Source organism: Aptenodytes forsteri, unplaced genomic scaffold (genome assembly GCF_000699145.1).
Source record: "Aptenodytes forsteri isolate BGI_AS27 unplaced genomic scaffold, ASM69914v1 Scaffold15, whole genome shotgun sequence".
Taxonomy (NCBI): domain Eukaryota; kingdom Metazoa; phylum Chordata; class Aves; order Sphenisciformes; family Spheniscidae; genus Aptenodytes; species Aptenodytes forsteri.
In genome coordinates this window covers 5,515,892-5,538,720 of record NW_008795129.1, presented here as the reverse complement: position 1 = coordinate 5,538,720, position 22,829 = coordinate 5,515,892, and the positions used below count along the sequence as shown (strand labels likewise).

The window sequence follows — 22,829 nt, the reverse complement described above, 5'->3', positions numbered from 1 at the left end:
TAAATCTTTGGTCACAGCTTACTTAAGACTTGGTGTTCTCTATGGACATGCCTTACGACTGAACCTGGAAGTCTCTTGCAGACAGAAAGACATCCATAGAATGGTTTGAGTTGGAAGGGACCTTTCAAGATCATCTAGGTCTGCTCCCCCTGCCATGGGCAGGGACATCTTCCACTAGATCAGGTTGCTCAAAGACCTGTCCAATCTGACCTTGAACACTTCCAGGGATGGGGCATCCACAACTTCTCTGGGCAACTTGTTCCAGTGTCTCACCACCCTCATAGTAAAGAATTTCTTCCTTGTATCTAACCTGAATGTACCATCTTTTAGTTTAAAACCTTTACCCCTTGTCCTGCCACTACAGGCCCTGGTAAAAAGTCTCTCTGCATCCATGCTGCTACTCTTCCTGTGTCACCTCCTTTGGTGGAAACTAAAACCAGCAACCCTACAATTCCCATGCACTATGGTGCAGTAGTTTCTCAGAAAGTATTTCCAAGTCCTCTAGCCTCAACCCTAAAGTGCTGGAGTCTGTGCTAGGCATGGTGTCATTAGAAGACGCCTTCAAATATGCTTTCTTAGCATAGGCATGCAAAGGGAGGTAAACAGGCTCATGGCCTAGCTGCTAATGGGGACAGTGCTCCCAAGCAATGTCACTGAATGTGGATAGATTGTTTTGTGAATGGTAAGTCTTGAGCTTTCCAAGCAGGTGAGAGTGGGAAGCAGAAACAGAAGAGGCAAGCTAGTATTTCTGCTTGCAGTCACGCTGTCAGCCAGTTTTCCCAAGAAACACATGGGCTTTGTGGTAGGTGAATTGTGATTGTATGTGCAAGTATGTGGGTGAAGTTCCAAAATGGTTCTAACCCAACTTCAGCATCTTTGGCAGGTGCTGAAGGGGCTGGGGCTGGTCATCCAGAACAAGGAGTTGGACCAGAACACTGGAAAACAAAAATTTGGTGCTAGAATAAGGAAGGCGGTAGCTAGAGGCAAGTAACAAACTAACAGCCTGCACATGCACTGGATTAAACCAATTAGGGAGCTGAAGTCTCAGGTAAAGGCAGCTTATTGCTGCAGGAACAAACCTAGTAAGAAGACGAGCTCCTCTTTGTGGGTGGAGCTCAAATTGCATCTGCTGCTGTGATGGCAATAACACAGAGAAAAATCTCTCCTTTATGCTGTATAAAAAGGCTGAAGACTATTACACAAGCTCCAAAATGATCTGTCCACACTCCATTCCGCTATAGCAAATCAGGATGGCCTCACAAATGCCCACCTCCTCTTGGCAGGCAAACTTTTTTGCTCTTCTTCATTGGATATTGGGACAGGCTATGAATCTGAACGTTCTACCTGCTGTGAACAGTAAGATTCATGTCTGAGAACATGAATTCTGTCTGTACACGGATGGCACCTGTAATATATGGGATAGAATAATGGCTTGGTTTTTTAAACTTCCTCTCATGGCCTTGGTGCTTGGGTAGAGTCCATCTGAAATGACTCAGGAGTTGTAATGCACCTAGCCTTTGGACAATTTTCAGACGTTAGATAATAGGATGCCTCATCTGCTTCTACTCTCTCTGAGGGCACTCAAACCGGCAAACTTAAGCACACAGTGAAACATTCTGTTTCAGAGATCAGGTAGTGATCTGCAGCAGAATAGAAAAGACTGGTGCCCTCAGAACAACTGGAGAAAAAGAAATTAGCAGACTTTAGTGATGCAGAAAAGGAATTAACTGAGGGGGGGAGGAAGGTGGCAGGAAGGAAAAATATGGTCTCCTCTTTCGGAAGACTGCACAGAACTTGACCTCTTGTATACAGAAACCATAAACACAAAGCTCAACTTCAGTCAAATGCAGGTCACAATTCCAGACTCATCAACATTTTCAGTTTAGGCTATGGTACTGCAGAAAAGGAATAATTCAGGGGTTCAGAAGCAGGTGTCTCCGTACTGAACTCAGACTATCTCTGCAAATACTGAGAAAGTTTATACCACTGCCTCCCGAAATGTCATCAGAGCACATTGCCTTTTGGTTACTGTTACATTCTTAGTCTTTGTATTCCCTAGCTTGTAGTCTTCCTGAATATAATTATGAAGTCTGGATCTTATTTTTTACTGATTCTATGAAATAGTTCCTTATCACTAAGGACATCTAATCAAGACAGATACTAATCATGTGCCTAAATAGTTGGTTACAAAGCTTGCTCCACAATGCACTATTATTGACTATCTGCGTAAAAACACCACAAACAGGTCCCGGTAGCTTCCAGATATGGGTAGATGTTAGAAAAAAAACTAATTCAGCAGTCAGTTTCGGGTGAGTTTGTAGGTAAACTACAAAATAAATGGGTGTTGTAACAGACAAATTGTCAAGTTAGCTCTTGTAAGTATATGATCAAAATCCCACTGTCTAAAGATAATATGGGAAGAGGTATCCTTTGTTCTCAAACTAAGGTATTTTGGGTGTTAAGCTCTGAACTTCTACATACAGCATGTTCCTGGGCTTCACAAGAACATCGGTTCAGTTACAGCCCAATCTTGCATGTGCTCCTGGGCAGCCTGTTGACACCTGTGTCTTATCTGATGTGGAGCACAAGACCTCAAACAGTGTTGCGTGGGTTTTGGTAGCCTAGAAAGGAGAAAGTGGGACAGATGCAGCTCAAATCATGCAGAACCCTCTAACCTTTTTCCCAGTAGATGTAATTGTTGGTGCTCTTGAGGCAAGTGCCTCATGGGCTTTGTGACACCTTTAGTCTATTTGCACAGTGACATTAACAGCTTTGGCTTGTAAACTGTTGTATGAAGTATGTTACTGTGGGCCCTCTTCCAAGAGGGTGTGTGGCAAGCAATTTTTAAAAAGCATAACCAGCAGGGCTGTCTTCCTGGGGAAGGAGAAAGGGAAGCAGAGGTGGAATAAATCACTGGCATGTAATTCCTAGGGTCCTGTGTTGCTCACCATTGCACATGTGGTCAAGGCTGACAGAAGCTGAGGTTTGCTTTGCCCCTGCAGACAGCAAGACTGGGCCCTGCTGACAAGGTGTGTGCTCATTCCATAATTCGAAACGAGGAACTATGGAAGCTCTTATACACTCTTTCTGTTATAGGGAAAAGAGGATATGGACACATAGGATGCTCATAGTCACTTGTGGAAAGAGGCAACTGAACAAATGTACCCATAAAGATTATGAAGGAGTGCACCGAGGGAGAGCTTATACCAGCCCGTGTATCCCACTCAGTTACTGTTTGTGGATTTGCCGAGCTTCTTCCCTGTTTGAGCCCAGTCCAGATCAGTCTCTCCATCCAGCCACAATCCTGTCCATTGGCCAATTTGATAACTTGAATTTCTTAAAGGTTAATCTGAATAAAGGACCCTTTCTTTTACCCAAACCCCAGGTTGAGGACTGGGTCTGCTGTGCTGTGGGTGCAATGGAAGTATAGTGCTGGGTTAGACTGGGTAGCTGGTGGCTGTTGCAGTCCATAGGTTGGGCAGGCTCCAGCGAACCTTGTAGGATAAAAGATCATCATATAAGACATTGTCCTAGAAAGGAGAGTGTTCAGAAAGATTTTTAAGTTGCTTTTCATATCTTTCCCATTGATTTTTGGAATGTTAATTCTTTAGGCTTCCATCCTCAAAGAAAATAAGTCACATGAATTTCTGATGCTTCATCTGATTTTATTTTAGCTTTAAGGTACAGCTGTGCACAGATAACAGTATACTCCCTGGCACTGATGTGTGACTGGAGAAGAATTAAAATTAGCAGCTACTGATGATGCTTAAAAATGTTGGCTTTAATTTCTGCTCTCAAGGAAGGAACAAATCAGTTCTTTCTTCATGGGGAAGCAGAAGGCAGAGAAACCAAGAGAGTCTTTTGTGAGTAGATATTTAGTTTTATCATGTGTTAGGTTTTATGAGTAGATTTCACTCAACAGCTGTATTTTTCACTGTTTTTGAATTTGTGAGGGAGAGAACCCTTAAAACAAAAAGAGGGAATTATCCTCCAAATCCACAATCCTTCTCTGTTAGCCCACCCACCCATGGACTGGGCATTCTTTTGAGTGATCGTTTTTCTCCACTACTTTATAAGTGCAGGTCTCCTTGTTGAAAATGCTTACACACTTCTCTTCATCGTAGCTAACTGGTGTTGCAAAGCTGTCATTGGGAAAAGAAAAAGAGGTGATGAGACCAAGAAGTAAACAGCTTCCATTTCAGATGGTATCTACATTTTCAATATGAATAGGCTATACTGAGGTGGTGTTCAGGAGCAGAAAAGGGAGCTCACATGAAGCTCCCAGCTCAAAAGTTACTTAGCCTGCTGCTTAAGCAGGATTAGGGGAGAGTTGTTTACTGGTCTGATTTACATCCAAGGGATGTTTGTTGTGTTTATTTGCTACTCAAATATCATTGATTTTTTTTTTTTTCCCAGCCATAATATGGAACAAGAATTGCATGAGCGGTTGGGTATCACTATAGTAAAAAGTACAGGCAGGCCAATGTATCTTGAGCTGCCTCTCAGAGTAAAGAGGGGCTATGTGTGGCTTTGGGAAGATCTGGATTAGGAGCCATAGAAGTAAGTAACTACGTGTTCTCTCTTGAATCAGTATCTTGCATGAATTTTTAGCCTCAAGAAGAATTAAGTCCTTTTTTAAAATCAAGAATCATTTTTTAAACACGAGCTATATTTGTCAAAGGAACTTCTTGCATGCTCAGTGATGATGGTGTTGGGCTAATGCATAACTTTGTGATACGAAGTGAGTGAGAGGAGGGTCACGGTCATTTCTTAGGGACCCCTGTGTGAAGGGAAGTGCTTTGTGCTGTATCATGGCAGTGGAGGAAAACCCCCACTGCTGCTCCTAACTTACCTGGAGCAGCAGCTGATTCCGTCCCTGGAACAGGAGCAGTCATAGCAGTCTGCATTCCTCCAGTGGGAACCAAATTCATGCAGCTTTCCATTCGAGTCATGGCAGCCTGAAAACATAGTGTGCAAGCAGCCTTCCGTGTCAGACCTACTGCACTAACAACTCTATTGCTTGTACAAAATGGTGGGATCTTTGTTGGCTTTTTACATTAACATCCCTATCTGGCAAACACTGAGGGTCCCCAACAGAGCAGGACTGCTACTATTCTAACGCATGGAGAAGGGTATCCTGGGTCCCTCTCTTTCCTGTGGTTCTTGGCAGCATCGGTTTCCTGGAGTAGCTCATCTTAAGTACAGGAATTGGAGCACCCAGGAGAAAGACAACTAGGCACAGATCTGGTCAGAATTAGGAAAAGGCTTTGAATTCCCCCCTCATTAACACCAACTATTGTTGACTCCTCATTTAGAGCAAGACTAAATCTGCCCGGAAAACTTCCCAGTCCTCAGCTGCAGTAAGAAAGCACATATTGGATACAAAGTTCTTGTCCAACACTCATGGAATTGCAGATGACACCAAGCTGAGTGGTGTGGTTGACATGCCTGAGGGATGGGATACCATCCAGAGGGACCTGGACAAGCTCGAGAAGTGGGCCCGTGTGAACCTCATGAGGTTCAACAAGGCCAAGTGTGCAAGGTCCTGCACCTGGGTCGGGGCAAGCCCCGACCCCCAGGTTGCCCAGCGAGGTGGTGGATGCCCCATCCCTGGAAACATTCAAGGTCAGGTTGGACAGGGCTCTGAGCAACCTGATCTAGTTGAAGATGTCCCAGCTCATTGCAGGGGGGTTTGGACTAGATGACCTTAAAATATCCCTTCCAACCCAAACTATTCCATGATTTTATGAATAAACTTCCTAAATGAGTGATCTGGAAAGCAGAATTTTATGAGGGCAGGACAAGACAGAATGGAGGATTTGGGGGTGCTATGTTGTGTCTTTGCCCATAAATATGTTCTGTTTCTTTGGCAATGTTTACTCATTTTTCTAGTTGGAGCACTAGCTTCCCCAGAAAAAGCTCTATTTTGGGGCACTCAGTTTATTTTCCATACTGGCACACATCAGCTCTTCTTGTGTCCAAATAATTGCATGTTTCTTTTGAGCACTTATTTTCCTGCAGCTCCACTCATCTGCAGACTGATAGACTAGCTGTGTTCAGGAAGAGCAGTCCCAGACTCAAGGGAAGCAGCCATTCTGTTCTTAAGAACTTTCCTTGGGATCGGGAAACAACTAATGAGTAAACTGACCAGTGTGCTGAACATTTGCTAATCTGTTTCCTGCTTTATACTGACCACACACACATAGAGAAAGATCCTTCTTCTCCCTTCTCTGTATTTCTAAATATGCTGCCATAGTGAAAACATGAATTATTACTTCATGTAGATTTATAAACTAAGCCCATGCTATTTTCCTTGACAAAATTCATTTGTAGTTTGGCCTGTGTGATGCTCCTCTAATAAACTCTTCTGGTTTTATAACATATTATAAATTCCCTGCTCTCCATACCGCATTTCCCCCCCATTTCCTAGTGGTTTCTCTTTCCACTTATTTCTAAATTGTGATAAATTGCACCTAATGGGCAAATCAAATCAGGCAGTGCTTGTGGTGATGTCTATCAAGTTGAGGACAGTTGATCTCTTACCTGTGATCTTATCAGATATTTCTAGCTTCAATGGCTGAATGAAGCAATCAGCATTGGACAGTGTCACACTAATGGCAAGAACAAGAAGGCAGGCCAAGATGATTTTCTGAACAAGAAAGCAGAATTAATATGAATACTTAAGTTACTACTAAGATATCTTGAGGATAAATACTACCATTAGAAATAGGAAAATACATTGTGGTTTCAAATCAAAATCCATTGTCTTTTGCAGTTTAGACACTTTAACACGCAGTCAGGAATACTGAGCCATTTAGAAGGAGCAGAGGTAGAGCATCATTTAGGAGGGGAAAAGAAAGTCTGTCTTTCCAAGCTGTTAAAATCAAGCATTGCCTAATACAGGACAGATGATAGACTCGGATACTGTTTGTGAAAGTAGTGTGTTCTACTCCTTTCCCCTCCCCATTCATTTTTCTTGTCGTTATTTTCTCCATAGGATTGGTCACCGACTGTCTCTGCCACTAACCTCACTCACAGTTGTAAAAACTTCTTCACTGAAGTCTGAAGAACCTACTGGATGTTTCACCCTAATATTGAAGGATTAGGAACAAGCTGAAGAACTTTAGCTGAAGTTGAACCCTCAAGATTTGGCCCTGCTTTGAGCAGGAGGTTGGACCAAATGACCTGCAGGTGGCCCTTCCAACCTAGATAATTCTCTATTTTATGACCTTTGTTAGCAGTTTTTTTCTGAAAGTTCAGCTGAAGTTCCTCAGCAAGTCCCTTATCCTTCAATATTAGTTTGAAACGTTTGAAGGGCTTTCATTGGGGATATGAAGGAAATAAGTGCAAGAACTCTAGGGTGGAATTAGCTGTGATGAATTTAAAATCTTGGTAAGAGAGGAAAGGTAGACCAGGAATAAACAATGACATATACACACACACATATATTGTATTTATATGTGGGTTTTTCGGACAGAGTAGAACTGGTGACTCACAAAAAGAAGTCATATCTGAGAGGTGGGAGGAGGAAGAACTAGCATTTAATTTTGCGGAGGAGAGGTTAAAACCCACAGAACTGCAACAGAGCTGCAAATGAATAAAAATCAAGATAATGTTTTTTAGTTTAACTAAATGTTCAGATGTTATCCAGTTTTCACAAAAATGAAGGCCAGTTCTAGGTTGAGACACAACAGAGCTGCTTTCTGTCAGAAAAGAGATTACCTCCAAACACTACAGGTAAGTGAAAACAGGTTATAATAAAAAGCCTTAGCTGGAATCCTATTAGACATCTCCTGCCATATACATGCTGATATCCTTTACTCAAGGTTCTTACCTGCCTGTGCCTTTCTGTCCGACTTTAGCTCTCAAACCACAGAATTTCTACTTTCTCCAAGTTGCTTAGATTTCTGAGTACTGAGATAAATCCAACAGAACCTCCTTTAAAATCTATAGCAAAATACCATGGTCTTTTACCGTATAAGATGTAAGGACTCACCATTCTTGCAGAATTATGAGGCTTCCAGTAAGGAGACAACCTGTAAGAAGCTCATGTTCCCAAAGAACTTATATAGAGAGGGAATTTATGATACCAGTCCTTGAGCGAACTGAACATGCATGAATAACTCCAATGAGTTTTCTGCAAAATGACCTCATGGGGTGGACATTATTAAAATAATCCAATTATGTACAGGAAGGTTTGGTTCTGAAAGGCACTGAAGAAATAGGTGTGGCTGGAAGGCAGTTATGGGTGGTACTTCAAAAGGAATTTCAAGCCTGGAAAGAATATTTAGCACTTGTCCTGAGAAACCCATTAGAGACATTGTGATTGTCACTCACAACAAAATTTGCATGCTTAGTTTGAACTATCTAGGTTTTAAAAGCGAGGAACTTTGAACAATCATTCAGCTTGCTTGTTCATCAGCTGAAGATGAAAGAAGGCTCTTGTGGAAAAGGAGTGGTGGTTGGAAGGGTTACATGTAAAGCAGGGTTTCTGTGGAGAGTGGCTAGCATCTGTAGGCCCTTAGAAAAGGGTCCTAGATAACTGTTTTCTTCCTTGTTTAGTTTTCCATCATGTAGAAGACCTATATGCTCAGGTCCTCTGTGAGTGGGGAAAAAATAGGCATCATATATTTTCTTCCTTCAACCTTGTAGCCGACGAGATATGGTCCCTTTTCTGCAGAGGTTGTACGTGTCAGGGACAGACATGCTTTCCAAATGCTTAGGACAGTAATTTGATAGCAAAGGAGTCAAGTACAGTCCCCTTTTGCTTAGCTTTATCTAGTTGGTTCAAATATTGTAAACTGCATAGCCCTGGTAGGGGAAGAAGCCTTCCCCTTATTACCAGGGCTACGCAGCCTGCAATACTTGAACTAACTACTCTGGCTGCCTAACTGCGTTGCCTTATTGTGTGGGTTTGAGAGTTGAGGTTGAACTCCAAGCTGGGGTGGCCACTCCACATCTTCTACCCAAACTCCAGAGTTGAGAGCTAGCTCAGGGAGTCCATATGAGAAAGCCAGCATTATTGCAATGCATGTCACAGTGAGACCACCGCTCACAGGGGACAGCCTTAGCTGGCTTTCAACTCAGTAGGTTGGGTAAATCAGTTACCAGACCTTTCTTCAGGATGGCAGAAAAGAGCTGAAGTGCTTGCAGGTATCCATAGGTTTGATTAAAGCTGCCCACAATTAGCCTATCGTGAATAAGTTAGATTTGGCAATGCTGATGTGTGCACTGCCCTGGAACAGGAGATGACTAAGACCACAGCCACACAGCTCATGCCCTTGACTCCTAATCACTGGTAAACCAACAGAACAGGTCAGCCCATGAGCACGGGCACTTGGAATTTCTTTACTGATGCCAACACAGTCCAAATGTCCCCTTTGGATCTCTCACAAATATGTATGAAGCCAATTTAACAGCATCATTGTGGTTTGGGATACTGTCAGTGTTTCAGAGGAGGTATTTCAGAGCATGTGCATTTTTCTGTTAAAGGGGGGAAAAAAGGCTCAGTAGGATAACAAAGCAATACACCCTGATCCTAGACCAAAGCTGCCTTTTGTGTTGGTTGCAGTGAAGATGGAGAGAGTTCACACGCTCCCTTCAGACGTCCTGTTCCTATGCTGCCTGACCTAATTGATTTACGTCTGTGGGATGGCTAAGGATGGGCCCTAGCTTTGCATGCCTGCTCTTTGTAACCTTTATGTGCTGAGAAGTAACTATTTCACCTTGGCTGAAAATACTGTGGGAAGTACCACAGAGTCCTGTTCAAGATATGGGCTCCTCCATGTCCTGAAAGGTAATCTGGAGAAAGTATTTGATGATAGGTTGGAAGAAAAGGACCATCAAATTACATTGTCTTAATTCTCTTAATAATACTGAGCCATTTTTTTCTTCTTGCATGTTGTGGAGTTAGCATGCAGTATTTTTCTTGACAGGCACCCTGCAACAGTTTTTGTATGTGAACAAAAGTTACCAGACACATCGCAATTTGTGATGTTGGTGTACTGGAGTGAGACTTGTAGAATTTGTTACAGACAAAACCCAGTCAACTTTCTGGTTTGGTGCTGAGTGCCAGAGAACGTGTTTGTTGCTCGACTCCAAAGAACAAAAATCCAACCAATGCGCATGTGTGTTCTCTCTCTCAACTTTTCAGATAAGCAGTGACCGCCCAGCTGTTCCCATTGCAGGACCCTCCCTGTTTTCTAGGTGCAAGCTATGCCAGGTATGGATAGAAGTTCTTGCAAGCAGCTTGCTTCGGAACGCAGCAGGGAGCGACCTGTCTGAGCCTGGGCAGTGTCTGGGGACAGCGAAGAAGCTCTTTGCATGATCTGTGAACTCAGGGGACCCTAACAACATGCTGTGGTGCTGAAACCACTCAGAACAGCAAACTCTATGTAGATAGTCCATCCATATATTGATTACTGAGGTCATTTGTGGCCCACATTACGTTGTGTTTCTTGTTCACATTGTTTGTGTACAGGATGACAGGTGCCTTGCTTGTGTGGGGAACAGGTATCTCCAACAGACATTGCTCTGTTGAAACCTCTTCTTGTCTTCCCAACCAGTTTATTTCTTACTAAAAACATTCTAAGAATATCAGTGCTCTGCACAGTTCTGCGCCCTCTTTCCACTAATGCTGATGAACAGAGTATCCTGTTTCTTCCTAAAGCGGGGGAAAATCTTGGGGACTTTCTTGAAGATTTACCTCACTATTTTACTCAGTCATTCTTCAGCTAGGATTTCTGGTTACATCTCACTGATGACCACAGAGATAATGAGACTAATGCAAGATTATCAGCCTTGTTTTTTCTGTATCTTTCAGTGCTAGGCAATCAACAGAGAGAAATACAACACCATTTCGGAGCAGTAATGTTATTAAAAAACCCCAACAAACTAGCTAATACCCATGAAGAGCATTGCTCTATAAACAACTTAAAGCTAGAAGAGATGCACTAGAATGAAAGCAGTCCAGGAACCTTGTTTCTTAACCCAGCATTTCAGTACTATTCTCACATTCTTGAGAGGGATCCACTTTCTGCAGGAGAGAGTAAGTGCAGGACTCCTGATGGAAGATAAGTTCACGTATCCAGTCATTAAAACCAATAGGTTGACTGGTACCGCCATTGAGCAGGGGAAAGCAAGAAGAAGCATGAGGCTTATCAGCTCACAGATCATAAGTAAACACAGCTTTACAAATAAATTAATCTTGACCTTAAACCTACAATGCTATGTATAATGTACATTGGTTTTAAATTGTTAAATGACGTCTGCCACATTTGCATGTGATAAAGGACAACTGTTCTAAGGAAAAGCACAAGCAAACAGCAGTAAAATATACCATGCGCTGTTGACACAGAAACACTGTAAATGTGGTAGAAGGAAGTTTTATCTTGGTGAGAGTATTGTTGTTGACTCTGAGGCTCATATACCCACAAACCTCAAAGCCTATTCCCTCAGATCTCTCCTGGTATAGGCATTAGCAAAGAATTGCATTAATTTTACAGGCAAGGGGCACAGATTGTGTGCCTGACTTGTCCCAGGTAATATATGGCATAGCAGAAATTTGAATTGAGGTCTCAATTCAAGCTGGGAGGCCCAAGCTGGAGACAGCAACGTCATTTCTCCCCTGATCTGAACACCCTTGTCTCCTTCCATATGTAGCAGAGGCCCCATCCCTGGGCCAAATTTCAGTTTTAATTCAATGCAATTTCAGTGGGATGAGAAACACTTCATTTTTTTCCCTGTTTAGTTCTGTGGATAAGCAAAGATCCCTCTTGCTAAGGCGCAAATGCTTTTTTTTTTTAAAACACGTGGTAATTCCTCAGCTAGTCTGGAAAATCCTGTCAGGCCATGATCCCCAAATGAAGGATCAGTGCTAAGCAAGGGCCGCAGAGACAGACAAGAAAATCTAAAGAACCAACCGCAAATGCCAGGCTGCGTTTGCAAGGAGGAGACCTCCATCTCTGCAGTGTGGGTAGCACTGAGGAAGATAGCCACAGATTCTATAGCAGCAAGGACAAAAGTCCAGAGGCAGTAAAACAGAATGGCTAGGAGTGACAGAGCTAGCCAAAAAGAGATCTCCAATTTATGGGAAATGCAATATTTCCTACACTTCTAACTTTCAATTCAAGCCACATGGTAACAAAAAGATCTTAGAAATCTTCAGTGAACCAAAAAATGACAGAAAAGTTTATTCCAGAAATGAGAAAGCACAGTGATTCCAAACACAGCTTGTTATCCTGACCCTGCAGCTGATTAAATAAATGAAGATCATAAGTCTATGAAAAAGTAAAGACTTTTTGATGGAGGCATGACTTAAGGAGTTAGCTATAGGAAGGGTGGCGGATGGGAGCGTTGCTGTAGTTCTTGCCACCGGAGCCTCTGGCTTTGTGGAACTTACATGGTGCAGCAGTGGACCCCGCTCTGGCTGCACTGACATTGGAAGCATGCCTTTGGTCCTCCAGGTGGTACCAAATTTGTGCAGTCTTCCATCTTTAACACGACCTGCACATGCATGCACAAAATGAAAGGAGGCTTAACTTCAGTGTCGGTTACTTATTTCAGCAACCTCTGGGCTTTTTTTTGGGGAAAGCTCAGTTAATTCTGTGTAAACCCCACCTACACTGTATTTCAGCTCTATTTAGAGAGCATGAGCTTGTTTCCATTTTCCAAACTTATTAGTCACTGATTCCATGAAGATAAAACGCAGCGGTTGGATATTATTGCTGCACGGACTCAGAACGGACTGGGGTGGGGAGGGCAGCCACAGAATGCTTCAGCCAAATCCGTGGGGTATCTTGGCTGTTGGGATCTTTCCTCTTTTTTCTTCTCTGCTGTTTTCCACTGTAAGGTATAAAATCCTGCTTCATCCCATTTCTTGTTCTACACCCTTCCTGTCTGTTCCTAATGGGCAGCAACTAGAACAGAACAACATAAAGAGGGTTGTTGTGGCTTTTATCTCTGGCAGGTTTCACCAGAATCGCACCTGGGCTATATAGTTCATAATAACAGCATGCACTGCATAGCAGTGTCAAGAAGGAGGCCCCGGAAACACTGCTGTAAAAACCCCACACTGTCTGTGACTACTTCTTGAAAGTATTTTAACAGTTACTGAGAGAATACTTGTGCTAGAAGAATTGTTTTCCCCCTCTTTAAGAGAGCAAACAGGAGTCACAGCACCTGAAAGAGTAGAACATTTAACAGACTTTATGTAATTTTTTTTCACAAAATGACAGCTAGCATTTTGTTTTTGTTATTCCTTCAAACGTGAAATAGGTTGCAGCTCAAATGCATGTATGGTACTGCCATGGCTCTCTGATCACATACATGTCAACAGATTGACTCCGAGTACTATGAAATCTTAAGAATCTGAATTGGACTTACAATAACAATGTGTTGTTTCTAAGGAGCTCTTGCATGGCCTGTCCGGTGTTTCCTGCAGAGGTGAATATAAAAATAGCAAAAACTTATTCTTTAGTGTCTTACCAAGCAAATCAAACACAAAGATATTCCAGGTTTGGGGAGGTTCTGTTGGGATTTCCGAGAAAGTTAGTGGAATTTGGCTAGTAATCAACAAGCAGTTTCATTGCTGTGAAGGATGGAAAACTGAACTGGTACCTCTCCATGTTTCTGTCCTACACATATAACCCTCGTATTTGTGGTATGCAAATAATGACAAGTATTCAAAACAGAGGGTGAGTGATATATCATCCTACTTTCCTGCAGCTGGATCATCTCATGAATGCAAAAAAAAAAAAAAACATTGCTTGCAACAATGCTGTTAAGCATTTCTCCTCTCAGTAGAGAGGCTTTCCACTTTATAGCAAGAGGGAGTCAAGATTCCTGAGCCTTGTTGCCAAGATTGTTTCATTTGGGGGCGGGAGGGGGAATAGTTTTAGTACTGTCAGCAACTCTGTTAATAGAAAACCCAATACAATTGCATGTTGAAACTAAAAGATCTTTTTTTTTTTTTAAACATCTGGAGGGAATTTCTGGGTCTCAGTGAAGCCAGACTATTCTCTGGAGCCTCTAGGTCAGTTCTCTCTCTGTTTCCTGGGCCTGGTAAACTCACCAGAATTCATTTTCTGGCTTCTCCGGTGTCAGCTTTTGCTTGTGCTGGGCTGTTCAGATTCTGCTTCAAGTACATGTGGTGGAGGAGGTGCCCTTGCTGTGGAAGATGGGCTTTCCCACCCGCGGATAACTTCTGGAAGGATGTGTTAATCACATTGATCACATGTGCTGTTTCTTCCCAGTCTCATAACCTTAATGAATATATTAAGCATGAGATCCAAAGCCTGTGCCAGATTTCCTGTTTCAGTCACTCATGCTGTTACTGGTGCTGCCAGCAGATCAGAAATCTTCTTGCACTGAGAAAGTCATCTTCATCTGTAGGAAAATTGGCACCTAGATTCTACAGAAACACTTGGGACTCTAGGAGGTAATAAGGCTCATAATGATAGATAAATAAATAAATAAATAAATAAAGGTCCAAATAAGGGAATAAGCGGAATGAAATTCTATTTAATTTAAAAGTGAACTAAGTATCCGAAAATCACTTAAAATGTGAAGTCTTACTGAGGAACCACCAATATTAAGAACATGAATGTGACTATGAGGTAATAAACTAATTTTCATAAGTTTCAGAAGAAAAATGTAGCCTTAATTTGTAAGACTGTGGTAGGGCAAAACTTGGAATACTGAAATCATTCCAGTATCACATGGCACAGTTCTAGTCTACAACAAACTGGATGTTAATCCTGATGCGTGCAGTTCTCAGGGGTTTGAATTAAAAAATAATCCATGAGGAGCCTCAAGTCACTTCTGTTAGCAATAAAAATGTTTATTTTTAAAACTGGGATTCAAAAAAAAAAAAAGAAAACTGATTTTCTCAAGAAACAGTCCTATTTAGTGAGCTATTTAGTGAGCTATTTAGGTAGGAAGTCTTTGGATCTCCATGCTCAAAATATTACTTCCCCTAAGAAGGTGCAGCTGTGTGTTCTGTAAGTGAGAACATTCCTTCAGGTACCGGTTGAGGCTGTGTTCTGTGTAATTTTGACATGAGCTGGCAGAAAAGGGGGAAAGTCATTCAGGACAAATTTCAAAACTGTTCCTTTCCTGCAGGATATGAAAACTCTTTGGAGAAAACTTACCTTAAGACCTTAAGCAACGTGAGAACATTCATTTCCACATGCTGCTGTTTAGGGGAATTGTGAGGAACGATATGATTAAATCAGTGAATGAAAGTCAGATTTTAAAAAGGCGTATGCAAATGTTTGTACTGGAAAAAGCTGAACTGACTCTAATGCTGGCCCCTCACATTCTTTCAGCCTTGCAGGAAGCAATTGCACAGGAACACGAAGTTATTGACTGATATCCAGCCTGTGGTGCGGAGAACTTTAACAGGCTAAGAATGTAATACCACTGCTTGCAAAATATTTGGATTTTTTTCCCAAAAGGAGGTATCTTAAGTGAAGCCATAAGAAAGTTTAAAACAATGTTCATAGCAAATTACCAAAAACAAAGCCAGAGAAAACATACCACAATAAATCCTTCTGATTTTACTGATAGCTCACAGAGCTTGAGATGAGTCATCCTGAGAAGCAAGAACCCCTGCTCAATAAATATAGGCTGACAATTGATTTTGGGCCAGGTGAGGATCCCTGCCCTAAGAATGCTCAGCTGTGTGTAACCTGATGCTTTTACAAGACAACAGACTTTGTCATGATTATGGAGCATCATTAAAGAGTCCACTTGTCCTGAAGGTGTGTTTCTTTTCAAACCATACAACAGTTAACTGCAGACTGTTGCAGGTTTTTAATACTCAATTCTGGAGCAAAGAGGCCATGTAGAAACAGCATTTTACAGGGTATTGTTGCCTGGTTTCCTATATGTGGACAGATTTAGGATATTACCAATTGCCAAGTGGGAGATTTGGTTTTGAAGTCCATCACTGGCTGGACTTCTCTCCCCAGGGAATGTGGGGAATTTTTATACTGAAGAGACAGAAGGCATCTGCCTTTTATTAGTACCTCAAGCTCTGCTGCCATGAGGAAGCATGTCTCCAGGGGCTGATCTATATTTCTTTTTCAGTGTGGGCAAGAACTACTAATGCAGCGCAGCGCGTGCGGACTTTCAGGAGTGGGGCTTGGAGGACACCTGGCAACAGGTCAGAGTGGGCGATGGAGGGGAACAGCCACTGCTATTGGGTGATGACATGTGGAGGAATGGCTGATTCAGCAAGGCCACGATCTGGTATCGCTGAGCAACCCATGTATCAAAAAGTAACTAAGACATGCTGACACAGCAGGATGACCACCGGGACTTCCCCGGATAGAACAAAGAACAATGGGGCCGGGTAAACAACTGTAACGAAACTGTATCTATAAGGAGGTGAAGTAAGCGGCTAACATGTCCTGCTGCCAACCGCTAATCGAGTAGAAGCAATAAGCGGGTGGACAGTAACTTTAACCCAATCATAGCTTATAATTGAGCGCGTGTACAGCTGTAATTAACCAACCATAGGTTGTTATGAAGCGCGTGCCTATAGTAGATAACTATCCCGCTCCGCCGTCGACACTGAACAAGGGAAACTCCGACGTCTGGTAGCAGAGGATGGTTCGGCGCGCCTCTTCGAGACTGCGGTAAGAGCAGCGAGAGAAGGGGAGCGGGAGAATAGCGGCTGGGAGTTGTACTATCCCAATGATCGGAGTTTCCCTTGTTCAGTGTCGACGGCGGAGCGGGAATGACATTGCTGAAAAAAAGAAAAAGAAAAAAAAAAAGGGAGAAAAAGCATGATGATCTTCCATCCTCACTGTTTTTTTCAGAGGTCACGGGTGTTAGCAGCACCGATCTTGCCAAAACTCCTGCAGCAGTTCAGGTGTGCCCTGTGTGCCCTGAGTAGGAGCCATTGTACAGCATGTCCCAAACAGTGCATCCCTTCCAAATGATAACGGATTTTGGCATCTGGTGAGCTAAAATGCCTGCTCTGACCCTTGGCTAGAACAGAACCTACAAAGCGTGAGAGTGGCTTGTGCCAGGGCACTGGTGCACGGCATATTGGAGTAGTGAGGTGACTGTGTTCCTCTTTCAAAGAAGGTGACATTGCCCAGTGTTATTATATAAAAAGAACCATCATTATGAAGCATTTCTGGATGTTTCATCAGGATTTATTGTATTCAAAAAAGTTCAGTCATACCAATGCAAGTAGTGACAGAAATGAGACATTGTATCTGATTATGCATCTTGTATACTGAACTAGAACAATTAGGAGATTAGAAGTGAGCTGCTGAAGTACTCTCTCTTACAAGATCTCCCGTGTCTTCGAGCTTCTCTATGATGGCAAAGCATCTGTAGGAAGGGGAGGAATTCCACAGGGCAGAGAGGTTCGGAGCAGGTGGGTTGTTAGCCCACACGAGAATAGACAACGCACTCCTTTGAGGGGTCACTCTTCTGCACCACGTCATAGTCACAGCTTTTCTTGTTGAAAATGACTTTACAGTTCTCTTTGTCATAACCAGTAGGAGTATGAAAGCTGCCATTGGCAAAGAGAAAGCAAATGTTAGACTGAGAGCAATAAAAGATTCAATACTTCAGTGGTTCAGTGATTATAGCTTGAACTAGTGCTGAGTGAGATACCTCTGAAACTATGGCTAAGACCAGCCAAGCTAGCTTGAGTGCCACACAGCTACAGCTTCCAGGGCCTCAAATGATGCCTTGCTGCACTGCACTGTGTAGATGCACCAGTATGCTCAGTGCTACCATAGGGATTTCTGGCATAGCACTCTACGGTGTGACATAAACATAGTCTCGGCATGTTTTGTCTCTTCTCCATTATTTTTTCATTATTGCCAGTTTGCTTAGAATGTGCTAGATGTTTCCTGACAGATTGAGTGTCACCTGAGCAAAGGCGATGATAATAATCAAGCTATTTTGGCCCTTTGAGAAGGTTGGATAAGAGGAAAGGAGGATATTGGAGATAGATACTTCAGAGCAGAGCCTTGTCACTCTAGGGTCAGCACGTTCACTGGAGAAAAGCATCTCTGGAAATGGATTCAGATCATCATAAGCCCTTTAGAGGAGCTTCATTTAAGTCCCTTGTGGAATGAATTCCTTCCTACCCCCACTTTCCCTGCTAAGGAAAGACTTAACTGCAGTGTCAGAGGGGTTCACAGGTTGCTGAAAATTAAAGGCAAGCACCAACTGGATGTGTCTGGAAGGGCCTGTGTCCACTCCCAGTCAGCAGAAAGTGAGCTAAGGTAAACACAGCCAAGGATCCAAATGATCAAGAGCTATATGTGGCTTGCCCTAGCTCTGTGACAAGGGTGAGGAAAGGCTCTCTTGTGCCCTTAGAAACTCATTTATTCCCAGCAAATGGAAAGCTGTGGTCTTCCTATGTGCGATGATGCTACCAAGAAGTTCAAACTTACAGGGAGCAGCAACGCATTTGATCTCGGCTGCAGCTGCATCTGAAGCAATTATCTGTCCTCGCGATCTCTCCAAAGGGGTATAGTTTTCCATCCAGGATACAGCCTGCATAGGAGAACAGCAAAAGAGAACATGTTCTTTAAGTCTCCACATAAAGGCTGAAAAGTTTAAAAGTGACTGCCAGTTTTCTGAAAATGTTTTTCTTGGCAATAGTAAAGTAGAAGTCATTTTGTTCTCCAGGTTATTACCTGGACTATTTTGAGAGCCTGGACTTGTTTCTTCTTCACTTGTTAGGGACAGTTTCAGTGTGACAGATCTGGGGTGAAAGTGAGCAACCAAACAGCCAGGTCTGCCACTGGCAACACACTTTATTCAGAACTACTCCCAACTCCAGCATCAGCTCCACGTGCCGGAATAGCAATAGCAACCCACCACCAATAGCAATAATATTGCTGCCACCATACCCAGTCCAGAGGAAGACTTTGTTTTTCCCTACTTTTGGAAACTTGGTGCTGGAACCTCCTATTCATGTCTTTCTGATATCTCCCCCCTCCCTTGTGTTTTGAGCCCTTCCTGGCAGCTCCACATAGAACCAAGCTGCCACAGAACAGTCAAGTGAGAGGACCTTACCTTTGTCAGCCTCCCCTGGCTTGTTCATTTTAGAGAAGCAGTATGCATCACCCAGTGTCACTACGATGCCCATTGCAACAAGGAAAGCCAGAAAGCTCTTCTGTAAAAAAGACACAGGGCCCATGGCATGAATTTAATTCCACTTTGATTATCTTTGTTTTCAAAAGCTAAGTCACTGAACCTGAATCAAAAATTAGAAATAACCTTATGCGTACATGAAAATGTTGGAAAAGGGCACTCTAGATATTTCACTGCATTGATGACTTTTTCCTTTAGGTGGGAAGAGACAAAACAATATGACACAAATACGTCAGCAGCATCACTCCCTGCCGAAGTCCAATCTCTAGAAATCACAAAAAGCTTCAACAGTATTATACACTTGAAAGTCCTGTCAGACTCTTATTAGTGCTTTATTTATTGCCTTTGAGTCAGATTTAGCTATTTCTCCAGCAAACCACTGCCTGTATAGTATCCCGTTGCTTCACTTTTAGGTACAGCAATTTCTCCAAATTTGGCAGTGGAGTGGAGATCTCGGAGCTAATTATATTCCAGTAATTTTTTTGAAATAGGTGGCTGGGTAGAGACGAGAGACACAAATTAGTGTCTCAGGGCAAAATTCCAGTGCTGTATAATCTGCTTAACAGCACATGAGCCATCTTGTTAAACCATGCACACACAGGTCTGGACACCTCACAGTACACCCTTCCTTTTGCCCAGTGGTGGCAACAGCTTTTGCCTAGTGGTGGCAACAGCTAAACACCTGTAAGAGCTCTTCCGAGATGTCTGCTGGGACCTGCTGAGCAACCAGGACTTTTTTGAAAAAGCTTGCATAACGTTGTAATGGCTGTTATACTGGGGTAGAGGGACTGGAGAAGTGTGAGAGAGCACAGGGTTACTTTGATGGGTTGCTTAAGCTGGATAACTTAAGGCAAAATTTTAGGAATGGCCAGAGACTGAGAAGCAGTGGAGGAAGTTATTTACATTTTCTTGATAGCTTTTGCAGATTAACATGAAAGGATTGCAAAATAAGTAGAACTTTCCAAGTTACGGCTCTGAACTCCAGAGGCTGTTGCTACTTGAAACCGGGGTTTAAAATAGCAGTGAGAGGCTTTGTTTTTAGGCACCTCTGCTGTCTACCTTGGGTTACTTGAATCATGAACGTCAAAAGACACTGAAACGTCCTGAACCTTAGGCAGATGGTGAGCCAAGGGGAATCTCCTCTGTCTGCTGTGGAAAACACTTGCTATTTTAATCCTTGATGTGCTGCTTTCTTACAGGGCTGAGGGACATTTATTGTGTACTGAAAGGGAGAGGGAGAGTCCATGGAGTGGTCTGGGAAGGGTGTAACGCTTAATTTCCATAGTGGTTGTGTGATTTGGAGTTCCTGAGGCTTTGGGGTAGAATAGAACCAGATGCCACGCTAAGGACCATAGTCAGAATGAGAAGTTAAGAAGAAAGACTGAAGCTCTTAAACTGTGCTATTCTGTGGTGCCTGGCCAAACGAAAATTGTCTAAGCAACTCCTGTTCCGTAGGAAGCTGTAGGATGTAACATTGCAGCTGCTCTCTGCTGAGGCTCCACGTGCATTTGGCATAGATCTGTGGGGCTATCTGTGCTGTGCAGCTATCCGGGGCTTTGTGAGCTCAGGGAGTCATAGCTTCCCACAGGGGATCTCAGCATGCTTGGGATACTGCTTGCTGTATATTAGCCACCCATCTTGAGGAGGAAAACAGTAGCTTTCCTCCAAACTGGTTCAGGTGTTTGCAACAGCACAGGCCAGTTCTATCAGAGCTCTTACTGCTGTCACCCATGTCTTTATAGAAAAGACTAAAATCCTCCTTTTGTGCTGGCCTGTCTTCTGTGAATGTTTTATCCTTTATTTGCTACAACATTTGTCCTTATCTTGCTATTCCTAGAAATGCCAGTCAGATGAACTTGGGCATGCTCCTCTGTCTAAAGACCAAACTTCTGGACCTTCCACTGAATCCAAACAGAAAGGGAAGTCTGTGGTGTCTAATCGCTGTCTGAACTGGCCTTACGCTGTAACAACCAAAGGATACGCCAGCTAAGCAACAGACAGTTAGCAGCAAAGGGCCCACATGTAATTAGGCTGAGCACAGAAGATGTCAAACAGGTAAGAAAGCACTGGCAGAAACAGTATCCTTTACTAGAAATGGCAGAGATTATTACTGTTACACTGATGCCAAGGGCTCTTAGTTAAACATCAGAGTTGGGTTGTTCTGGGCGGTCTGTGAGCAAGGCGCTTCAAGGAATCTTTTTTTTCTTTTTTTTCTTGTTCACTCTCTTAAAAAGGGGATGCCACCAGCCGTCTTGAGGAACAGAATCTTCCAAACTGGATTTAATGGCCTTTGAAAGTGGGTGAATTAATGTGGAATGAGACACCAGATCATTTTGTTCAACTAGGTCTTGCCTGAGTATAGACAAGCCCTCAGGAAAGCTTAGGCAGAGAAAGAAGTAGATGATAATTTCTCCCTTTGTTTATGAATCTACATATGTTGCAGAAACTACTGCCTCTTCTGTAAAACTTATGCCATTCCTGAGACTCTCATCAAAGGTAGTAATTGATGTCTGTACCTTTGGGGATTACGTGAGCACAAATTAGAGGAAAACTGGGCCATAGGGCTTTGTCTATCTATTTAGCATTACCTAACTGTTGATTCAGATTCTGCAAACACATTTGGAGGCTTGAAGAGCTGAAACAGGACACAACTTGATAGATCAAAAGAGAAATGCAGACAAAATACACTGCGTATTATACTTTTAATTGTAAAGGGACTATATTTTAAACTGTATTTAACATCTATAGGTTTTGAAAGCACAGTCCTAAATGTTTACAAAATTCTGAATATTTTCACAAACATTTCTGAGAAAAGGATAACAGCAAGTGAAAGACAAAGAGATATATGTGTACAGTTTCTTGTAAAGAATTACAAAACAAAGAACAAAATTCACAGTAATCTTCACAAAGGTGTCTTACTTTCTTTGCATCTTGCAGTTTTTTAATAGAATATATCCACACTTAAAAATGTGTAACTAGGTGATTCTCTTAAATATCCTTCTTTTGCAGTTTTAAAGCAAATAGCTATCTGTATCTTCATTTAAAAAAAAAAAAAAAATCTAAACCTTTGACTTACCATTGTGGAATGCTTGCCTTCCAAAGAGCTCCAAGTCTCTAGAAGAACTCTGCAAGTGCTTTATGTGGAATCTGAGAGAAAATATTTTATGGTGCCTTTATGTTGAGCAATTCAAGTCTGGGAAAAAAAGCTTACTCAACTCAAATGCAGTTATGTTGAAATTTCTGAAGAAATCACTGAAATTTCACCAGCTGGCAATGGCAGAAAATGTTTGATTCTGTAGAGCACTGACCTGGGTAAAAGATTGAACCCGGAACTTTGTAGTCCTTGGAAGCATTATGATCAGACGAAATGCCTTTCTGATGAAATACAAATATTGACAGCTAAGCTGTAGGCAGTATTATATGGTTAGGTGATCTTTAGCTGTGGCAGGAATGCATGCTGACCATTTCTGCTATCAGTGGGCTGGAATATGCTTAGAGTGGGGAACCAGGTATCAATAGCTTAGGGAGCTTTTGCCAGATCTTTGCATACTCATGTTTAATGCTGCAGTGTGCACTGTAAGGTAACTGAGGGTACTTGGCCGTTACCAGTATTAAAACCTCTTAACATTCAGATCTTGGTCAAAACTGGATCACATTACAACATTTCTCTTTCTCCTCAACTAAGATAAGGATTTCCT

At 42.5% G+C, this 22,829-nt stretch overlaps 1 protein-coding gene across 1 annotated transcript; it reads right to left on the bottom strand.

Annotated features, from left to right (window-relative positions):
- Positions 1-17,400: 17,400 nt before the first annotated feature.
- On the bottom strand, positions 17,401-21,622 carry LOC103897630 (beta-microseminoprotein). The gene is given in 4 exon segments (XM_009277725.2): positions 17,401-17,530; positions 18,426-18,528; positions 19,054-19,153; positions 21,599-21,622. Coding segments are annotated over 4 exon segments (357 nt in total).
- Positions 21,623-22,829: the final 1,207 nt, after the last annotated feature.